The 23,874-nt window shown below is 36.2% G+C and overlaps 1 protein-coding gene across 3 annotated transcripts in view; it reads left to right on the top strand.

The window, feature by feature from the left end:
• Positions 1-6,886: 6,886 nt before the first annotated feature.
• LOC100072641 (fibronectin type III domain containing protein 3C1) overlaps positions 6,887-23,874 on the top strand; it is a 61,176-nt gene continuing 44,188 nt past the window's right edge. The window contains exons 1-5 of one of the 3 annotated variants that reach the window (XM_023633495.2): positions 6,887-6,994; positions 8,748-8,829; positions 21,480-21,596; positions 22,286-22,408; positions 22,739-22,814. In XM_023633495.2, the coding sequence (XP_023489263.1) occupies positions 21,516-21,596; positions 22,286-22,408; positions 22,739-22,814 (280 nt within the window). In that variant the 5' untranslated portion in view covers positions 6,887-6,994; positions 8,748-8,829; positions 21,480-21,515. Of the gene's footprint in view, positions 6,995-8,747; positions 8,830-20,763; positions 20,828-21,479; positions 21,603-22,285; positions 22,409-22,738; positions 22,815-23,874 lie in introns of those variants that run through there. The other 2 variants (XM_023633494.2, XM_023633492.2) reach the window with 2 other exon arrangements.

Below are 23,874 nucleotides of genomic sequence, written 5' to 3'. Positions count from 1 at the left end.
TTTATACATGATGGACTAGTACTCAGCCATAAGAAATGACGAAATCCACCCATTTGTGACAACATGGATGGACCTTGAGGGTATTATGCTGAGTGAAGTAAGTCGGAGGGAGAAAGTCAGATACCATATGATCTCAATCATAAGTAGAAGATAACAACAACGACAAAAAAACACATAGCATTGGAGATTGGATTGGTGGTTACCATGGGGAAGGGAGGAGGGAGAGGGCAAAAGGAGTATTAGGCTCACATGTGAGGGGATGGACTATAAATAGTTTTCAGGTGGTGAACATGATGTAATGGACACAGAATTCAAAATATGATGTACATCTGAAAATAATAAAAAAATAATAAACAAAAAAATTTAAAAGAAGAAATAAAAGTGCTTTTCTGAACGTAAAAAAAAAAGAAAAGAAAACTACAGACCATTATCCCTTACAAATATACATGCAAAAATCCTCAACAAAAGGCTAGCAAACTGAACCCAGCAGCATATTAAGAGGATTATATGTCATGACCGAGTGATATCCCAGAAACGCAAGCATCGTTCAACATACAAAAATCAGGTAATACCCACATTAATAGAATGAAGGAAAAACACCATATGATCATCTAAATTGATACATAAAATGCATTTGACAAAATCCTTATCCTTTCACGATAAAGGCACATAACAAAATAGCATTAGAAGGGAGCTTCTTCAAGATTACAAGGGCATTTATGAAAAACCAACAGCTAACACTTTTCTCAATGTGAAAGACTAAAAGCTTTCCCACTAAGACCAAGAACAAAATAAGGATGTCCACTTCCACCATTCTATTCAACATTGTATTGGAAGTTCTAGCCAGAGCAATTAGGCAAGAAAAAATTAAAAGCCATTCAAATTGGAAAGAAAGTTAAACTCTCTCTATTCACAGGAGACATGAGCTTATCTATAGAAAAGCCCTTAAAATCCATGGAAAAAAAGTATTAGAGCTACTAAATGAATTCAGCAAATTTGCAGGATACAAGCTCAACACACACAAATCAGTGTATTTCTATACATTACCAAAGAATAATCCATCAAGGAAATTAAGAAAACAACTCCATTTACAATAGCATCAAAAAGAATAAAATATTTAAGAATATTTGTAAGCAAGAAGGTGCAAGACTTGTATGTAAACCGAATGCTATAAAACATTGCTGAAAGAAATTTTAAAAGACCTAAATAAATGGAAAGACACCCCATGTTTATGGGCTAGAAGGCTTAATACTGTAAATATAGCAATAATTCCCAAAGTGAACTAGAGAATCAACGCAATTCTTGTCAAAATGCCAACAGCCTATTTACAGAAATAGAAAAGCTGATCCTAAAATTCATATGGAAATATTAGGGGATCCCAAATGGTCAAAACAATCTTGAAAAATAAAAACAAAGTTGGAGATTCACACTTCCCAATTTCAAAACACACTACAAAGCTATAATAGTCAAAACCATGTGGTAACGGCACAAAGATAGATATATGAACCAACGTAACAGAATTGAGAGCCCATACATCGATGACCAATTGATTTTGACAAGGGTGCAAAGGGCATTTAATGAGGAAAGAATAATCTCTTCAATTAATGGTGCTGGTCCAATTGCATGTTCATATGCAGAAAAATGAAGTGGACCCTTACCTCCCACTATATATAAAAATTAAATCAAACTGGATCAAAGATCTAAATGTAAGAGCTAAAACTATAAAAGTATTAGAAGATAACACAAGAATAAATCTTGTGACCTTGATTTTAGCAATGGAATCATAGAAATGACACCAAAAGCACAAGCAACAAAAGAAAAAATTGGACTTCATTAAAATAAAAATTATTTGTGCATTAAAGGACACTATCAGGAAATTGAAAAGAAATCACAATAGCAGAAAATATTTGCAAATAATATATGATATGGGGTTAATATCTAGAATATGTAAAGAACTCTTACAACTCAACCACAAAAAGGCAACCGATTAAAAAATGGGCAAAGGACTTGAATAGACATTTTTCCAAATAAGATGTACAAATGACCAATAAGCACATAGAAAAATACTTGATATCATTAGTCATTAGGAAAATTCAACTCAAAACCACAATGAGGTATCAATTCACATCCACTAGGATGACTATAACAAAAACATATTAAACAGGTTTTGGCAAGGATGAAGAAAAATTGGATCATATATTTCTGGTGGGAATGTAAAATGGTGCAGCTGCTGTGGAACAAGTTCCATGACCCAGCTATTCCATCCCTAGGTATATACCCCAAAGAACTCAAAACAGGCATTCAAACAACAACTTGCATATAAATGTTCATAGCAGCACTATTCTTGTAGACTGAAAATGACAAAATATTGCTGAAAGAAATTAAAAAAGACATGAATGATTGGAAAGACACCCCATGCTCGTGGATTGGAAGACTTGATATTAATATGTCAATACTACTCAAAGCAATCTTCAGATTTAATGCAATCTTTATGAAAATACCAATGGTGTTTTGTGCATAAATAGAAAAAAATTTATCCTAAAATTCATATAGAATCTCAAGGACCCTGAATAGCCAAAACAATCTTGAAAAAGAATAAAGTTGGGTTTCTCACACTTCTCGATTTCAAATCTTATTACAAAGCTACAATGATCAAAACAGTGTAGTACTGACATAAAGACAGATGTATATACCATAGAATAAAATAAAGAGCCCAGAAATAAATTCTCACATATATGACCAAATAATTTTCAACAAGAATACCAAAACCATTCAGTGGGGAAGGACACTCTTTTCAACAGTGTTAGGGATACTGGGTATTCACATGCAAAAGAATGAAGTTGGACCCTTACCTTACACAATACACAATAATTAACTCAAAGACCTAAATGTAAGAGTTAGAAGTATAAAATTATCAGAAGAAAACACAAGAGAAAACTTCTTGACATTAAATTTGACAATGTTTTCTTGGATATAATAGCAAAAGCACAGGCAACAAAAGTGAAAAAAAAAGATAAATTGGACTACATAAAAATTAAGAACTTCAACTAAATCAATCTACAGAATGGGAGAAAATATTTGCAAATCTCATATCTGTTAATGGGTTAATATCCAGAATATATAAAGAACTCCTACAACTCAAAAACAACAAACACAAAAAATTTGATTAAAAAATGGACAAGGGCTTTGAATAAACATTTCTCCAAAAAAAGATATATAAAAGGCCAACAAGTACATCAAAAGATGTTTGACATCACTAATCACTAGAGAAATGCAAATCAAAACCACAGTGAGATACCACCTCACACCCATTAGGATGGCTACTATCAAAAAAACAGAAAGTAAGCATTGGCAAAGCTATGGAGAAATTGGAACCCCTTTTCACTGTATGTAGGAATGTAAAATGATGCAACCATTATAGAAAACAGTATGGTACTTCTCAAAAAATTAAAAACAAGAGTACCATATGATCCAGCAATTCCACTTCCTGGTATATACCCAAAAGAATGGAAATCAGGGTCTTGAAGAGATATGTATACCCCTGTCATAGCAGCATTATTCACAATAGCCAAAAGGTGGAAGCAACCCAAGTGTTCATAGATGGATGAACGGGTAAACAAAATTGGCATACACATACAATGGAATATTATTCAGTCTTAAAAAAGAATGAAATTCTGACGCACGCTACAACATGGATGAACCTCAAGACATTATGCTAAGTGAAATAAACCGACTGGTCAAAAAGACAAATATTGCATGATTCCACTTATATGAGACACGTAGAGTAGTCAAATTAATAGATATAGAAAGTAGAAGGGTGTTTGCCAGGGGCTGGAAGGAAAGGGGAATGAAGAATTGTTGTGTTAGGGGTATAGAGCTTCAACTTCACAAGATAAAAAGAGTTGCACAACAATGGGAATGTACTTCCCACTACTGAACTGACACTTACAGGTGGTTAAGATGGTAAATTTTGTTCTCTGTCTTTTACCACAATAAAAAAAAAAAAGGATTTGCTTTTTTTGATGTACTTTGTTTACTCCCAAGAATTATTTTAACTTGGTCTTCATTTTGGAGCTTGATAGGTGATTTGAGGGGAGCTCCTTTAGAGTTTAATCCCCATTTATACCACAATTCCTGTGGATAATGTTGTTGTTTATAAAATCGTTTTGAATAAGACTCACATTTCCGAGATCTCAGCCCAAGTCCTATTAAATGGAGGTGTGTGCATCTATTTGGATGATGTCACCGTTTGCTAGGAGTGCACTTCTGGCTTCTAAGAGTTCTTGGCTACTGAGTTAGTCATGCCCAACTTGGCCACTAAGCTTCGCTGAGGGTGTTTTCAGTATACCATCTCCACATTCTACTTTTCCAAATTCTCTCAGTTTTCATGATTGCCCAGACGTAGACTAAATTCTGTTGGTGGTAAATCCCTGTGAGTTGTTTGCCATTTGCCTGGCAAATAAGTTAGCTGTCTCTGCACACACTTTCAAATGTCTCCACTGAGAAACCTTGTCTAAGGTCACATATAAGCATACCCTTAGCAAGAAAAACAGCTTAAAGGGAGCCCCTAAGCACGTTCCCCAGCTTGATCTTACTATTCCTTGAGTCATTTGGAGGCTACCACCCAGGAGATCGCGTGAAAGGGGTAGAAACATGAGTAAGACATGGTTCCTGCCCTTTGATAAACCAACAATTTTTCCCTTCTTTCAACTGTGGCAGCCCTCCTCAAGTCTAGAACCACCCTTAAATTAGGCAAACTGCAGTGCTGCGAAGGGAAGTGCAGACTTCTTTCGCCTACACCTTGAGGGTGTGAGTGGTGGAGAGCACAGGGTTGGGAGTCAGGAGATCAGTCTTGCCACTAAATAGCAAGTTCCTTCGCCTCACTGGACTTTACTTCCCCCCTTAAATTTCATGTTTGGACAGCCCCTGGTTCAAAGGTTCACACATTTGATCTCATAAGTAAGTTAAAACTAGATCTGTCAATATTCTTCATTTCATTTTTAATTGTTTTCCTGCTCAGGTCTCTTCCAGACTCCTTGTTTCTCCTCCAGATCAGACAGGTTGGCTGCTTCAGCAGTCTAAGTCTTGGGATTCCCTTGGCTTTCTTGTTAGCTGCCCCTTCCCAATTCCCACAGTCCCAGCCTGGTGCTCTGTGAGCTCACTTTGTCCTTGGCTCTGCCTGCAGCCTCCCTTTGCACTGGTCCCACCTTGGTCTGTTTGAGGCAGGCAGCATCCAGCTCCATTCCCCAGAGCTGTTCCAGCTTACCTGATGTCTCAGATCTTGCTGCCCACACAGATACTCTTTAACCTCCCACACTTTTTCACTAAGTTGCCTCAGTTTAGGCAGTTGGGAACGCATCTCACCTCTCCCTAGCAACATCCCTCTCTCTGATTCCAGCAGCAGTAAACTCTCAATAAAGGCAGTGATTTGAGTTGACTGAACTCCCCTCTGAGAACCACCATTCCCTAAACTCAGCTCCTGGCATTTGTCTCCTGTCAAACATTAGCATCCCTACAACTGTTAAAGACATTTTGTTTACTCTGGCCTCAGCCAGGCTTCGGAGACTCTCAAATCAATTTATGTGAGAGGATGGGGGATTGGCCGGGAAGAGGGAGCCTGGCCATACCGTTCATTGTGAGTTATAGTGTTTTTTAAGTGCCCCTGCCCTTTCCTCTCACAAATCCTTTTGTTAGTGAACACTTGTGTCCAATCCTATGATTCAGCAATTTCCTCTTTCATTCGGGGCCGCAGCTGCCGCAGACCCTTAAGAAACAGAATCCACACAATGAAACGGACAAGGAGACAGGTTTGCAAATTGGGAACGCTAATCTCAAGAGAACGGAAGAAAAGGTTGGCGGGTCCCACGACTGCGCAAATGAGTGAATAGCCTGATACAATGAGGTAACGGTCCTGCTGTCAAAGAACTCTGGAGCAGTGGCTCTCTATTCCCGGGCCTGGGCAGGCACACACTGAGTCAATGTCCTTTGATGTCTCTCTTTCAAAGGGCGAGGCTGCAGCGACTGGCAGTTGTGCCGGACAAATCTGGGAAGGACCTGGGAGGACTTTCTGAGTCCCAATAGTCTCAGAACCCTTAGCCACAAGAAAAGGGGGCTGCTCCACAGTCACTCCTAATTCCTTGGCTCAAAGGACTAGAGAAGAACGCGAAAGGGCTACAGAGGGGCCCGCAGAAAAAGTTCCGTCCGTTGTTTAACTTTCCCTGAAGCACAGTGCTTTTCAAGGAGCCCCTTTCTTCCAACCTGGCAGCCTGAGGGGCTCACTTTGCCCTGTCCAACGCTCAGAAGCAGAGACGTGCCACGTGGAGGTCGTCCCGTGCCCACTGCTGACTCAAGGCGCTGAGGTCTGGGAGCAGCTCCGTTCGCCACCCCAGTTCTTTCCTAGGTAACGTTGCGTGCCCAATCCCAAAGGTGAAGTCCAGGAGTTTCGGGCACACTTAAGGGCATAAGTGCAGAGACGGGGAAGATGGGAAAGAATAGGGTCTCTTTCAGCACTCTGGGAGGGGAGGCAGCCAAGGAACCACCGCCATCCCCTTCCCCCTGACCTGGTGACCTGTCAGGGTTCGCCCTGGGTCTGTGACCTTGCTGAGGCCACAGGAGGCCACTCTTCTTTTTCTTTTCCTCTTTTTCCTTCTTGCCCCTCCCCTCGTAGGAACAGCTGCTGTTGTGGCTCCTAACTTTGTGCCTTTCTTTTGCCCCCAACGGCTGTTGGCATGCTTAGAGATGCCAAGGGGGCGTAAACAGCCTCCGCGAGGACTTCCGCGCGGGGACTCGTGCGCTGGGAGACCACACGGACGACGCGGTGGCCGGATGGAACGCGCCGAGTAGCATGCGGCGGCGGTGGGGCGGGGGCGGCGGGGGCGGCGGGGGCGGGGGTTGGGAGGGTGTGGGGCGGGGCCGCCAGGCCTGGAGCTAAGTTCGCCTGTTGCTGGGATGCTGATGGATAGGATTACATGGCTGCTGCGGCCGGTTCAAGGAGGTTAGGGGATATTTTTGGAGGGAAGAGTTTCCGAGTTGAGGGGGAGGGTGAGGGGAGACCAAGGGCTCCTTTTACATCTGGAGCCTCATTTAGATTGGGACCTTATGAAAGGCAGGTTCCCTCGCCAGCCATTGGGTGCCGCGTGGAAGGACCTTCCTTCCACCGCCCCCAACGCCGCGCGCCTGCCGCTCGGGCTACAGAGGTCCCGCCCGCTCCTCTCTTTCTTCGCTTCACCGTTTGTCTTTGTACTTGGTGATTGCTTTTCCAGCCCAGTCTTTTATCTTTCCTAATATCGGACGGGTCACTGTAGCTCGGTCTCTTTTCCTATTCGGAACGCCCTGTCCCGACTAGGAAATACCTGGAGAGTGACCTGCTTTGGGAGAGTCATCTTTTCTTCTGCTTTCTATGTTCCTGGACTTTGCAGCAACTCCAGTGTTCTGTGCAGTTAGTTATAGAAATCTGGAGCTCCTAGGGTTGGAGGACGGTTTTCAGGAAAGACTTCTCTGTTTCTGCCCAGTGTTGATTTTAATCTTGCTTTTCCCCCCCTTTTCCGTAGACATTGACTGGTAAGTGAACCAGGTGCTTATTTTATTGAAGGGAGAAATGTAGATTCCTTGCGGAATGTACACAAGAGCATTGCCCAGCTCTTGGCATATTTTTTTTTTATTTAACCACCTAAGGGATCAGTATTTGTGGCTTAGGGTGGAGAGGTTGATTTGTTTGGAAATCATTGGGATTTATTTCTTTACCTTTGCATCACACCTTGAGGGCACCAGTTATCATTTCCTTGAATGTTGACTACTTTTCTAAAGCTAAAAGGAAAACTAACTGGTCATGCCCTTGTTTTATCTACCTGTACTTTATTATTATTATTATTATTATTAATTAAAAATTTGAATAGGCACCATGTGAAATCCTTTGAATCGAGTTGTCTAGGTTTCTTTCAGTGGTATACTTGCAAGTTTTTTCTTTCCCAAATTTGTCCTTATATAAGCAATACCTTGACAATAGGACAAATTAATTGTTTTCAAGGAGTTTTGTTGATGCCGAATTCATTTAAGAAAGTAATTATCAGTATCCTATCAAATATTCAAAGGGATCAAGGGCCATAAGCATTAATTCATAACTTACCTTACAGGGAGAAATCAACCCTTTCCTCCCTCTAGTCTCCAGGCACCACTACCCGCCCGCCCCCGCCCCACTGGCGCCGGCAGCCCCTCCTTGGACATGCTACTCTCTTAGAAGGTTGAAAACATAATGAATATAAGTGAAACGGGATTCTTAAAGTAGTATCTGTCATAAAGAGTGGCTAACAGAAATACCAAGGAGCTTTTATGATTTATTTTTGCAAGTGACCACCACAATTTTTTAATGTACTTTGTTACTTAAAAAAGCTTTTTTGCAAAGAATGGAAAATTAAACTCTAATTCTTGGAAACTTTTGTTTATATTTTTCTCCACAAGTGATAATATAAATCGCTTTTAATCAAAAATAAAGCAATAAAGTATTCAGGGAGGGAGGCAGATTAAAGATACAGCTAATTTGCACCTTGAGAATACTTTTAAATAACTGTCCTTAATAAAATTAAAAAGTTTTATTTTATACTGCTTTGCAAGCCCAAAAATAGATGACTTATTTGAAAAGTTCCCAATGATAATTTTTCATTGAACACCAAATAGAAACCTGAATGGCTGAATTAGCAAAGCATGGCTTTTTTTGGTAAGTATTTCCATCTGTTTTGTGTCTATCTCAGAGCAAGTGTGTGGTGAAATCTTTCCAGACGGAGGTGGCTCCATGCAGCTCATCACTGCTGAGTGCCAGACTTCAGCAGAAGAGTAAGTACCTTTTGCAGCGTTGACGTCTTTTATTAAACCCTTGAAGCGCTTATTGAAAAATCACTTCCAGCTCCTAATTTAAATTGCTCTGCTTGTCAGCGCAAACCTGACTCATCAGTAGAAACCTGACGTTTTAGGTCCCCAAATCCAATTTTAAACTCTAGGCAAAATTCCTTGTGTTCCCTTCCAGTAGAATTAAACCGACAAAGAAATTTGAATCTCAACCAACTTTCTACTATATTTCAACTGTGCTATAAATTGAAATTGCACTTCATAATGCAATTTGTTCTGGAAATATTGAGGAAAAGTAGATTTATAATGATAAACTTGCCAGCTTTCAAGGTCTCTAAAATCTTAAGATACTGTGTCTCTGTGTGTGGTGGGTTTTATTTGTTTTTGTTTGTTTTGCTATGATTTAGATTTAGAGTTTGGCTCTATCACCAATATTTTCACCTCTAAGTGAAAGTAAAACGTTTCACAAACTCTCCTTGGGTTTTAATTATACTACTTAGTGAATTAAATATTCTAAAAGGAAAAAATGGTGAATTTAAATTTACCAGATATGCTCACTTGGTTTATTTGTTCACTTATTTTTTCTAAAAGTAAGTAGAAAAGGTCTTCTTTCTGCTCGCATCTTTCAACAATTAAAAATAATCCACTCATGCTAAAATTTAAATTTTTGGCATGACTTAAATATACAGTCTTTTGCTTAAGATAATCTATTTTGTCACACATTTTAATGTTCAGCATAATTTTATTTGTAATGATAATTTGAGAACATAAAGTTAGTAGCCTTTCTAAAATTAAAGAATTAATGGCATTTAAAATAACTCTTTTTAATGATAACATCTTGTTTCTCTAATACATAAATGCTATTCTCTTCAACAAAAAAATTAAATGTTTTTTGGAGATTGAAATAATTTTATATAGTCGGAATTATATCACACCAACACAAGGAATGTATATATAGGTATATCAATCTGATGTAATAGTTTGTAACGCTTTCATTCTTTAAAACTATTTCGCCAAAAAGTATCATTAATTTCATCAAAGGTTTAAAGGGCCACAACCTTCAAACAGAAACTCAAGAGTCTGTCTAGGAATAATAACACATGCAACATATGAATATATGACACCACGGACCTTTGCCAGAACTGAACATTAGTTTTGAATTGTGACTGACATTTGTAGTTCTGGCTTTTCTTGCAGGCCTTAGTTAAAAAAAAAAACTCGTAACTTAAGTTTCCTTATGGAGAAGCTTTGGAGTTAGAAATGCCATACTAGAGCAGCCAATGATTATCCACTCCTGTGATTCGTGGTGACACCGAAAAACACTTCACGAAGACTATAACAACCTTCTATGACATCAGCCTCCGAAGAGTGTGTATCCATCACATACATCCTCAGCTTCCATTAATAACCCAATATTGATCATCTTGGAATTTTCTCCAGTCCTTTCTCAAATCTATTGAGGTACTATATACATATGTATTTTCTATCACAAGTTCTATATATAATCTCAAGTAGGAGTACTACTTGGATGACGTATCCTTGTAGTTCTTCTTTTGATTTGCCTTTTTTTATTGCAGTAACACTGGTTTATAACATTATATAAATTTCAGGTGTACATCATTATATTTCGATTTCTATATAAATTGCATCATGTTTACCAGCCAAAGACCAATTAGAATCCATCACCATACACATGTGCCTAGTCACCCCTTTGGCCCACCTCCCCTGCCCTTCCCCACTGGTAACCACCAACCCAATCTCTGTCTCTATGTGATTGTCTGTTGTTGTTTTTATCTTCTACTTATGAGTGAGATCATACCGTATTTGACTTTCTCCCTCTCACTTATTTCACTTAGCATAGTACCCTCAAGTTCCATCCATGTTGTCACACATGACTGGATTTCATTGTTTCTTATGGCTGAGTAGTATTCCATTGTGTATATATATACCACATCTTCTTTATCCATTCGTCCCTCGATAGGCACCTAAGTTGCTTCTGAGTCTTGGCTATTGTGAATAATGATGCAATGAACATAGGGGTGTGTGTATCTTTATGTATTTGTGTTTTCATGCTCTTTGGATAAATACCCAGCAGTGGGATAGCTGGATCATATGGAAGTTCTATTCTTAATTTTTTAAAGAATCTCCGTACTGTTTTCCACAGTGGCTGTGCCACTTTGCACTCCCACTAGCAGTGTATGAGAGTTCCCTTTTCCCCACATCCTCTCCAACACTTGTTGTTTCCTGTCTTGTTAATTATGGCCATTCTGATGGGCGTGAGGTGATATCTCATTGTAGTTTTGATTTGCATTTCCCTGATAGTGATATTGAACATGTTTTCATGTGCCTGTTGGCCATCTGTATATCTTCTTTGGAGAAATGTTTGTTCAGATCTTTTGCCCATTTTTTAATTGAGTTGTTAGTTTTTTTGTTGTTGAGACATATGTGTTCTTTGTATATTTTGGATATTAACCCCTTATCACATATATGCTTTGCAAATATTTTCTCCCAATTGTTGGATTTTCTTTTCATTGTGTTGATGGTTTCCTTTACTATGCAGAAGCTTTTTAGTTTGATGAGGTCCCATTTGTTTATTTTTTCTATTGTTTCCGTTGCCCAATCAAACATGGTACTCGACAATATGCTGCTAAGACCAATGTCGAAGAGCATACTGCCCACGTTTTCCTCTAGGAGTTTTATGGTTTCAGGTGTTACTTTCAAGTCTTTAATCCATTTTGAGCTAATTTTTGTGCATGGTGTAAGATAATGGTCTACTTTCATTCTTTTGCATGGGGCTGTCCAGTTTTCCCAGCACCATTTGTTGAAGAGATTTTCCTTTCTCCATTGTATGTTCTTGGCTCCCTTGTCGAAATTTAGCTGTCCACAGATGTGTGGATTTATTTCTGGGCTCTCAATTCTGTTTCATTGATCTGTGTATCTGTTTTTGTGCCACTGTCATGCTGTTTTGTTTACTATAGCTTTGTAGTATATTTTGAAATCCAGAGTGTGATACCTCCAGCTTTGTTTTTTTTCTCAGGATTCCTTTGGCTATTCGAGGTCTTTGATTTGTCTTTAAAACCATTTCTTCAGCCTTCAAGTCAGGGGAGAGGAGGATCTTGATTCTGGTATTCCATTATTTGCTGTACAGATGCAAATTTGTACTAGATTTCCCTCTCATTTCCTCTTTTTATGAAATAATGTGTTTTAGTTTTGAAAGTTAGAGTAATTTTAGAAAATTTGAAAAATAGAGAAAACTTATTTTTAAAAATATATCACTTATAATCCCACCCAATCAGCAATAGCCACTGGTAAAATCTTAGTATATTTCCATCTAATCTATTTTCTATGCATATATGTATATACATGTGTAAATATATTAGTCATAATTGGATGCATGCTATGTATAGTTTTATATTTAGTCATATTTACCCAACAGTGTCTCTTGGGTATTTTCCCATGTCTTCAGAATTTATTAAGCTCCAGTGGTACTCATTCCTTCTCATCCTTTTGCTTTCTATACCAAAGTCCTAACTTTTGAAGTCAACCTTTAAGTATACTTGTTTTATTGATATTTGGGATCATTTTTGTATCTCAAATGATGAGTTATTTCAATATATATTTCACTGATGTGCAAATATAGTCTGCTCAAGAGTTGTTTGTGTCTCTTTTGGTTTAACATTGCCTGTTTATGAAAGTCATCCAAAATACTTAAATTTTATGTAGCGTTTTTTAAAATTATTCTCAATATCTTTCAAAATGTATTCTAAGCAAAAATTTTTAACCAGAACCCCTATTAGAGTTTTGACTTTAAAATTCTGTTTTCTCTCATATAAAGTAATAATAGCATATTAAATCTCTGGCTTTAAAAAAATCCATTCTTTACATTTATTTTTTAATTTTTATTTATTTATTTATTTTGAGGAAGATGAGCTTGGAGCTAACATCTGCTGCCAATTCTCCTCTCTCTCTCTCTTTTTTTTTTTTTTTGCTGAGGAAGATTGGCCCTGAGCTATCATCCATGCCCATCTTCCTCTATTTTATATGTGGGATGCCTGTCACAGCATGACTTGATAAGCAGTACACAGGTCCACGCCTGGCATCCAAACCAGCAAACTCCAGGCCGCTGAAGCAGAGCATGTGAACTTAACTGCTGTGCCACCGGGCTGGCCCCTAATTTTTATTTTTTTATTGAAATATATTTGACATATGACATTGTGTAAATTTAAGGTGTACAGCATGTTAATTTGATACATTTATATATTGTAGTATGATTGCCATTGTAGCAATAATAAGCACCTCTGTTATGTTATGTAATTATCCCTTTTTTAGTGGTTGGAATAATTCTAGTCTCTCAGCAAGTTTGATGATTATTACACAATATTGTTGTCTATATTCACTATACTGTTCATTAGATCTCTAGGACTTATTTACTACTCATTGCAAGTTTGCACCCTTAAACAACATCAGTTCTATTCCCTCACCCCTCATCCCCTTGTAACCACCATTTTACTCTCTGTTTTTAGGAGTTCAGCTTTTTTAGATTTCACATATAAGTGATATCATACAGTATTTGTCTTTCTTATCTATGGCTTTTGTCTGACTTATCTCACTTAGCATAATGTCCTCAAGGTCCAAAAAATCCATTCTTTCTAATTGCACGTAGCAACTTGAAAATTTAAAATACTTTATGTGAATTTTTTACATTTTACTCTCCAATATTACCTCTTGTGTCCACTTTTAGGAAAACATCTCAATGATATTTATTCTTTATAATTCTCATCCTAATTCTTTATTAGAATATATTTTTATCAACCTACCCATCTGAGTGAGAAGATGGCACAATAAATGATAAAAAAATTTATATGTGACTTTTTTCTGAAACAATTATTATTTTTTCAAAATTCTGAAAACTTTATCAGTCAAGCCACAATCATTCGAATGTTATGAATAAGCATTTGTAAAGTTAAGTAGTTTTGAAAATCTTTTGGTTCACTATAGGTGATATATATGTGTATACAGGCATAGTGTGTCTGTGCGTATGTATCTGGCCTGTGTCTGTCTTGGTACTATGTCATTGATCTTTCACATTCTCCCAGGATTGCTCTAAATTCCAATGGGGCCTGTTGGGGGTATTTCAGTAAGAATAACTTTATTCCCTCAGAGGCCCTTATTTAAAGCAGAGCAGCACTATTGAAGTAGGAAGACAGTGATTAATAGGCCTCCAATTTTAGGAAAGGAAATTTTAAAGTTAAGGGCTATAGTAATTGCTCTATATAACAACAAAGAGGCTCTATATAACAACAAAGAGGGTTGAAACTTTGGAGAATTGTTACTTGCATTCCGTGACTTCAGTGTGTAAAAGATTATTTTGCTTAATATTTGTATATATTGTTATTTACTTTACATTATATAATCTATATATTTATATACTTATTTTCTATTCAAATTCCATATAAATATTTACATATATATTTATAGTATATGTATACTTCATATAATCTTCTAACCTAGTTGAACATTCATAAGATAACAAAAGGCCTTTGATCTTAGTTAATAAACACATTTCCCAGCTCACTTAAAATCTCATTTATCTGTGATAATTTCAAACACCGATCCCTCCCTTTCCTGACTAATTCTGAACTTATTGTCTGTATCATATAATTTAATTTTTCAATTTATTCAGTTAAGCATTTTGATTTATATAGGTGACTCCCATTTTACAAACAAGTATATTTTTTAAATGTGTAGGCTTATGAATCTTGACCCCATCGTGCATTTTCCAAAAGAAATAATGTTATAAGATGGTAGAGTCCAGGGCCAGCGCCAGAAAGCTTATTCAACACATCATGAAGCCAAAATGCTCTATATCTGTAATGACAAATAGGAAGAACATAGTATTCTTACATTGTTAGTAACTAAAACACGGGAGACGCAAAGTACTTTAAAATCCTTTGTTATTGAAAATTGGATAATGGTACATGAGGGGAGAAAGAGACTAAATTAAAGGACAATGAAAAATTAGTAGCTGAAGACATGGGAATTCTTAGGAAACTTCTGGGTAGGTGGGGGTGGATGGCACTTATCGGCCATATATAATTTCACTTTTAAACTTAACACTTTGTTTTAGATTTATCACCAGAACTACTCTTTATTAGAAATATAATAAGGTTTTTTCCTTCCTTAGGCCCACAAATTACAGAGGAATTTTCTGGGGGACTTGTGCAAGAGTTGGGAGACCAAAGAAATAGGATGTAATGTGAGAAAAAGCTTGTCTGTGGTGGAATTAACTAAATGGAAAAACTATAGGCTACAGGGTGAACTAGTTTAGGGGATGAATTGGATAGAAAATGATCTTAAGTCAATTATCTTTTTGGCCAACAGATGATATCAGGCCCAAGAGTTAGGCTGGAGGGGTGTGGGCAGGGCAGGAGACAGAACTCAGGAAATGACTACATTGTATTGTCTTATTTGTTTTATTTTTAAACACCCTTCCACAAAAGAAAAACTTACATTTGAGATCAGAAAATGTACAGTATCTTTCTTTTGTATCCCACACCATACAAAACACAAGCTCATCATATAATATATGCTCAACATGTAACAGCACAATAAAATGCCTACTTCATAGGTTTATTGTTAGGATTCAATGAGTTAATGTATGCATAATACTTAGAACAGTGCCTGGCACATGGCAAGAGAGCAATATGTGTTTATTATTATTATAATTATTACTACTATTACTATTACTACTATTATTAGCTTTCTTTGATTAAACCTCTTGCACACATCCCTGTGAGTTAAAAAGATGAAATTTGACCAGCCAACCTAATTAGAAGTTACCTTACAGTAGATGCAAACTTTAACCTTGGCCTCAGAAATAAACTGGTCTTTTGAATGTGGAACTGAGGTTGGGCTGAAAGAAGCATGGAGATAAGCTCCAACTATATCATCTGACGTTGACTGACTTCTTTGTGCCCTCTTAGTGAAAACCTAGAAATCTTGACAATTTTGCGTTGTTCCCATGGCTGCATCCCTCACAGCCCATTTCCATGATCCTGATCCAATCATTTTATTCATGAGAAATTTTACTTGAAATGTACTTCTGATAGGTAATAGTAGACAATTTTACTTTTTACTTCTTTGGTTTAAATGAAATAGACTTCTCTGAAAAAAGCCACCTATAAATTTTAAAATGTGTAATACATACACTAGATGGCTTTTATAGACCTACTTTTATCTTCAAAGTGGTGATTTTTCATTTTTAACTTTGAAACACATACATCTGTTAATCTTAGATATCAATAAATCAGAGACTTTAGAGACAATTATTCCTTTAGATATTACACTATATTTATTATTTAAAGTGTTCTCCCTTCCTTGAAAATTGAATATTTGATTTTGAATATTTGTAAATAGGAATATTTTTAAATTATTGCCTACTGGAGTACGACATTTTCAGGTAGAAGATTCATTATTTGTTCAAAATTTATTTTTTCCAATTTTATTGAGATATAATTGGCACATAACATTGTGTAGGTTTAAAGTGTACAGCATGATAACTTGATATGTGTATATATTGTGAAATGATTGTCACAATAGGCTTAGTTAACACATTCATTGCCTCACATAATTACCTTTTTCGTGTGTGGTAAGAACCCATAAGATTTATTCTCTTAGCAACTTTCGTGTATATAATATAGTATTGTTAACTATAGTCACCGTGCTGTATATTAGATCCCCAGAACTTACTCATCTTATAGCTGGAAATTTGTACCCTTTGACCAACATCTCCCCAGTTCCCCCACCTCCCTGGCAACCACCAATCTACTCTATGTTTCTATGAATTTGGTTTTTTTAGATTCCACATATAAGTGAGATCATACAGTATTTGTCTTTCTCTGTCTGAGCTATTTTAGTTAACATAATGCCCTCAAGGCCCATCCATGTTGTCACAAATAGCAGATTTTCTTCGTTTTTATGGCTGAATAATATTCCATAATACCAATTTTTTTTTTCACACATTCATCCATTGATGGATACCTGGGTTGTTTCCATGTCTTGGCTATTCTTAATAACACTTCAATGAATGCAGGGGTGCAGATATCTCTTCAAGATAGTGATTTTATTTCCTTCAGATATATACCCAGAAGTAGGATTTCTGGAACATATATAGTTCTGTTTTTAATTTTTTGAAGAACGACCATACTGTTTTCCATAGTGACTGCACCAATTTACATTCTCACCAACAGTGCACAAGGGTCACCTTTTCTCCACATCCTCACCAACACTTGTTGTACCTTGTCTTTTTGATAATATCCATTCTAACAGGTGTGAGGTGATATCTCCCAGACTTCCACATTGGCACTCTTGTCTGTGGGTGTTTGTCAAAATCGGTGCTTTTTTGAAGGGATGAGGATGGTAAAAAAGACTCTTATTCTGCCATGTTAGTGACATCACTCCATTTAACATTTCTTAAGTGCTTACTATGTTCTAGGCAATGCAGAATACAAACATAAACAAGACTTGCCTAATAAGGGGCAAAGCAGGAATGCGACCTCGGGTCTTTTGACTCTCAGACTTACTGCTATATAATCTGCAATTTTACCTTCTCTGAGAAGAAACTCAAATAATGATAATATGATCACGTTTTCTTTCACTAAAATTCAGTTTGCCTGATCAGTGGCTTACATAAGTAATATTGATTTCAAGGGAAAACAGAATATACTTTTTATCAAGCTAGAAGTTAAATTTAAGCTGCAGTTCTTTGGCAAGAGTACATTCTAGACATGGTTTCTTAAAATAATTTATTTCCAATTTTAGAAACAGTTATTTGTGACTTTAGAATTGGACCTTTAGGGGCCAGCACAGTGACGTAGTGGTTAAGTTCATGTACTGCACTTTGACGGCCCGGGGTTCACTGGTTTGGATCCTGGGCACGCACCTACACAACTGCTCATCAAGCCATGCTGTGGTGGAATCCCACACAGAAGAACTAGAAGGACTTACAACTATGATATGCAACTATGTACTGTGGCTTAGGGGAGAATAAAAAAGAGGAAGATTGGCAACAGATGTTAGCTCAGGGCCAATCTTCCTCACCAAAAAGCATTCCTTAAAAAAAAAAAAATCTGGGGGCTGGCCCCGTGGCCAAGTGGTTAAGTTTGCACGCTCTGCTGCAGGCGGCCCAGTGTTTCCTTGGTTTGAATCCTGGGCGCAGACATGGCACTGCTCATCAAACCACGCTGAGGCAGTGTCCCACATGCCCCAACTAGAAGGACCCACAACGAAGAATATACAACTATGTACTGGGGGGCTTTGGGGAGAAAAAGGAAAAGAAATAAACTCAAAAAAAAAATCTGACTGCTGAAATTGGACTTTTAGAAGGTTGTTATAGGGAACTTTATCTGAAGAATGATACATTTGAAGGAAAAAGTAGGAAACACAAGTGCTTATGGACCAAAACTATGTATTCTGAATTGAAATACCCCAATTATGAAGTTGTATGGAAATTCTGAGCCTAAGATTTAATTCTGGAAAATAAACATTGCTTCTTAATCAGGCTAAGTATTTGTGGTATTTTCCCACTTTTTAAAAAGGTTGAAAATAGTGTCTAAGGTTCACATATTTCTTTCAAAATGATCGTACATGGCATAATATAAAGTGTGTTTAAATTAATTCTGAAGTTATACTTATGTTGTAGCACATACACAACTGGACGTTAATCTATTTTTAAATCATTTAAGGATGTCTATTTTCTCACTATAAGATAAATGTTTAATATTGGCATCTGACCAATAATTGAATTAAACTCTATGAAAATTCAACTCTATGAAAATTCATAAATCAGAGTACTTCCTTGTAGTCCTTGCCCTATTGATACACTCGATTTTAGTGCTTCTTGTCTATAGTCACATGGTTTAGCTTGGGCTTCATGCCGTGAGGCACAAAAACCCTTTATTGCAACATGCAGTAGGGCATCAACACTGTTTAAGTGTAGCATTCTCTATGCATTTATGGAACTGTGAGGGTACTTAAGTTTAGACTCAGCTTGAAATTAAAACTATCAGAACTAGTAAGAAACCTGAGTCTGTCTATTTTAACATTTTTCTCCCCAGGTTATAAGGGGGTTTTTTTTGCTTCTAAGGAAGCTAGGTTTTTTCATTTTTCTGTGTTCTGTAATTCCTTGTTTCAACCAGAGTTAATGATTTTGTTCATACACAGAGTTTATTAAGACCGATGTTTGAGGATTTGTGTTTCACTTGTAGTAATGCCACTCAACATTTTGTGCTTTTTCTCATATAGTATTTTCTCTTGTTAGAGCTACTTCGTGTTAAAACATCACATATATAGTCCAACTCCAGTGCAAAGTAACAGGGTAATAATGGTAAATTTGTGAAGAGAATAGAACAGCAAAGTGGAGGCTTCCATGGTATTTCATCAAGAGATTTCAAGAGTCTGAAAGGAAAAATTATTAAAGCTGCATTGAAAAAGGTAGTTCACCTTATAAAGTAGCCTAGTGACCTACCTAATGAGATGGGAAATAGATTTTGTTGGGGAGAGGTATTTAATGAAGCAACCCTAGAAATTCTCTACATGGGAAAAAAATCTTCGGCAACCAAGCTTTTGTCAAATTGTCCTTCATTATGTAGTTATTTATCTTACTTGAATATAATGGATAAAAGCTGCACTTAAAACAGATGTTGAATTAGGTTCTAAATAAGAAAATTATATGTTATATTGCCTTTATTCTACCTTTTTACGTAATAATACTGATATATCTATAAAAATTACTAAGGTCTATAGTTTCTGCATTTTGATTATTCAGTATTTTTATTGTATATTCCAAAAAGGATAAATGTATCTTCATAAAAAAGTAATTGTGATACCATCCTTACTCTTAAATTTTGGTTGTTCTCATATAAATAATTGGTCATAACATTGATAGAAATTGAAGATCTAAACACGAATTTAGCATTTAACTTTAAAATGATAAAAGTAATGACTAAAACATAAGGGGAAAGAACAAGAAGTTCTCCAACTTCTAAAAGGAAATTTGCTCCTTTATGTAATAGAGATCATTTAGCCTGTAAAACTGAGGTACTGAGAACAATCTCTCTGAATGGGGCACTTAGTCATATATAACATTGACATGTTAACAGGTAGGAACTTTTAAAGCATTTGTGTTTTAGGGAATCTAATATCAATTAGTTTTAGTTTTAAAACTTCTCAGTTTTTGCTGAAGGAAAGTTATGTACCTCGGGCTGTCTACTTTGAATCTGTTGATGTATGGATGTCACCCAAGATTGAATCAATGATTAAATTAATTCTAGCTCTAAGTTGGTGCACAGCTATAGAAAAGATAAAGAGGTGAAACAGTAAAACCTATTAATTTGACAGACCACGTGTACCAATGATTGGAAGTTCTGATGAAACTTTCCAATAAGTTCCAATAAGGGATGGGAGGGGATATATATCTACACACAAAAATAGTTGTTGCCACAACTATTTTTTAAATGCCGTTGTAGGTTGTTTCAAATCTTGACCAATCTAGTCATTAGAATGAGCTAGAGAGCAATGACTTTTGCCATGAATGAAGCAAATTTTCTGGTGATGCAAGAGAGATTTAAATTAGCCTAAGGTGCTTTTCACTGTTGAATGGAAATTTAAAAACATTAAACTCATACCTATTTCGTATAACCCTAACCTAAGAGAACATTCACATTTTCCTGCTAGATACATTCCGTATTTCTTTATGACTCTCAACAGTTTTCTTTTTAAAAAAATTAAGTCTTTCGTTTATGGAAACCTGTATTCACAAGTAAAAAGTCTCCTAAGACTACATCAAAAACCTTGATAAGGAAATGACTCAGTAGTGACTAGAATTATGACATAGTGAACATTCTTTGCATCAGCGTTACCAAGGAGTTGTAGAACCACAGCAGTCACTGCATTGGGAGGACTCGCCTACCTCCAAGAGATTCCCCTTGTAAGTATCCTCTTTCTCTACCTTCAAAGTCATATTTTTCTTTTTGGTTTTTGTCCAAGTGTTTATGGAATCAAGGACCTAGACTATTACACCATATTCTGTCCCTTGGTGCCATTTCCACATGAAGTATTTGAATCTGGAAAATATTTTAAAAGTTTGAGTTTGAAGCTTTGGATTATGTTTAAGATATTCGGTTTTAGTATCTGAAAGAGTTAAGGTAAATATCTATGTTCGTATCATTTTTAAACAGATCTAGTTAATTTGAATAGCCTTCTAATCAATGTGAAGTCATATTTGGCAGTTAACATCGTAGACTGGAAATTAACTGAACTTTATCTGAGTGGATCAAATGACCAATGACTTGATTAACTAAACCATTCTTCACACTGTGAAATGGAGTTATCTTTATTTGTCTTCATGAGTGAACAGTGAACAAGTCAAAACTCTTGACTCCAAATTTTATATTCTTTCATTTATGAAGACCAATGATTATTCTGAAATGTTGCCATAAAACAATTTCAGTTAAGCAAACATTTCTGGAGAGAAAAAATATTTAAGATGGCTTTTCTCGGGAGTATTTCATCAGGTTTTGTCATTTAAAATCACTAATTTAACTTCATTTGATTAATTTAAGATTCCACTTTCTTTTTAGAAACATCACTTATTGTGAAAGCCAGTATTTTTAGACATGACTGAACAGGGGCCAGCACCTACTCCTGCTGAAATACCTCCTGTAGCTCCAGTTATCAGTTGGGATCCCGTGCATCACGTAAGGGTAGTTTTACTTTTCTTTTTCATTATAACTAGTCAGATTTTTCTTGATCCAGTGTTAGCTTCTATTTAGAAAAAGTATGTTTTTATGACGGGTACTTCTTATGATTGGTCACTTAGTTTGGAAGTTTTTAATCTTTTCACCAACATTGATTTATCTTCCTTGTAGCCTTTTTAAAATTGTTTGAGAGGCATTTACCACCAGCTTAGGTCACATATAACCTCCTTTGGGGTTGATTTAGCTACTTTTTCAGCCTCCCCTGATCAGCTCAAAAGTCATGGTGTTGTATCTTAAAGTTTATACTACCCACAATTTCTTCTGATGAATAGTTTAAAAGTATGACTCTGTTGCAGACTAAAGTTCCTTCATACTCACTCACAGCACTGAGTTCAACTTTCTAATATTTACAAGTATTGTTTTGAGCAGCAATGACTGCTACCTATGGGATTGGTCTACAGAAAGAAAGAGAGGGTATAGTTTAGATTTAGCATTTACTCATTTAATCTATTCAAGAAAAGTCTTATCTACATATGTAATGTCAAGAGAGTGCTTCACTTTTCTTTGGAGTTAAAAAAGAATCAGCAAATAGTGTACTTCTAACTTATACTTTTGTTTGACATCACCACATCAAAGTGAACTGAGATAAAAAATGATCTTACTGAAATTAAAATTACTTTTTTTACTAGATGGAGAATTATCCTATGGACACCACTGTTGCAACACAGTATACTAGTAATTATTCACAAATGATGACTCATCCCAAGAGATATACCAGATGGCCTTCTGGTCCTCAATACCGGATACAACAAGTATGTCTGAATTTTACCTTCAGATAAGTTTTGTTTTCTGCTTTTCATGTTTTGAAGGGCTTTTCGGGGATGGGGGTTGGTCTTCCCATCTCAGTGCACCTATTTTTTATGACCTTATATTAAGTTTTGCTTGGATGGGGGAAGACCTGTTCTTACTTAGGGATGTTGAATTTCTCCTAAGAGTTCGTTAATCCAATCGTACCCTTCTCCTTGAACATTTCAAGATTCCCAATAATTAGTGAGTCTGAGTATTTTTCAAAAAAACAATAGTGATTTTTTCATAGATTAATTAACAGAAAAGTACATCATCAAAGAATGGTTTATTTCTAGATTATATTGGTGCAAGTTAACCCTGGGGAGACCCTCACCATCAAGTCTAATGACGGGAACATTCAGAATATTCAAGGTGAGTAAAAGTATAATTAGATGTGTGTTGTTTGATATCAAATAGACTGAACTTAAATATCCGTGAAATGACTTTACTAGCAATCTATTCCACTAATATCCTTTCCTGTTTGAGCCAGATTGAATGCTCTTAAATTTACACGTTCCTAATAGCAGCATAGCATCAATAGAACCACCAAAGCTCATTTTGCTCGTCTTACTAGAGATCCTCATGTAAGGTACTTTTAAAAATTGAAGATTAATTCAAGAATTCTATTTGAAAACGTCCAGATTTTGGAGATATTGACAGCCACGGATAGTTTTGGACTATTCTCCTATAGGAGATGACTGCTGAGGACTTCAGACAGCTCATTCATTCATGCATGCAACAAGTATTACTTTAGGGCCTAGCATGTTCCAGCACTATACTAGACATTTAAGATAGAACAATGTACAGGAGGTGATAAAATTATTTATATATGTATATGCATATGTGTATGTATATATGTAGATATGTATACGTATACATATATAAAAATTTTCTATATATGCATACTATATATATAGGAAATGTATAGCATATAGAATCGCTTCAGTAGTAACATAAAATTAATAAATATTTACTTCGTATAAGATTTACTATTATTTCAGAGTGAAATGATTGTGTCTGTTTTTATGCCAATTATTTTGTATCCTAAAGTGATGTTGAGCTGTCTTGAAAATTTTTCAAAACGTTATCATTTAGCAATGGATTCCATGTAGCAACTATGTAAAGTTTATCATGAACTCATACTTATTATTTTCCTCATTATTAAAAGCAAATTACCATTCTAGGACTTGACAGCCACATATATTTTTAGAACTAAGCACTAATTCTAATAATTTCAGATAAACAAAAAAATGACGACATATGAAAGTCTCCATTGTGTGTTGTATTTCTAGTTCCTATGTGAACTGTATGTTTAAGACAGTAAGAATATCTAGTAGAAAAGTAGGGTATCACATGAATAACATTGTATCCTCTATATTGTGCTGTTTTCTAAAAACTACTTCACTTTATTATTATAGGTGAAAAGACTTAA

Source organism: Equus caballus, chromosome X (assembly GCF_041296265.1).
Source record: "Equus caballus isolate H_3958 breed thoroughbred chromosome X, TB-T2T, whole genome shotgun sequence".
Lineage (NCBI taxonomy): Eukaryota > Metazoa > Chordata > Mammalia > Perissodactyla > Equidae > Equus > Equus caballus.
The sequence above is the reverse complement of the archived record's forward strand: the minus strand, read 5'-3'. Positions and strand labels throughout refer to the sequence as shown.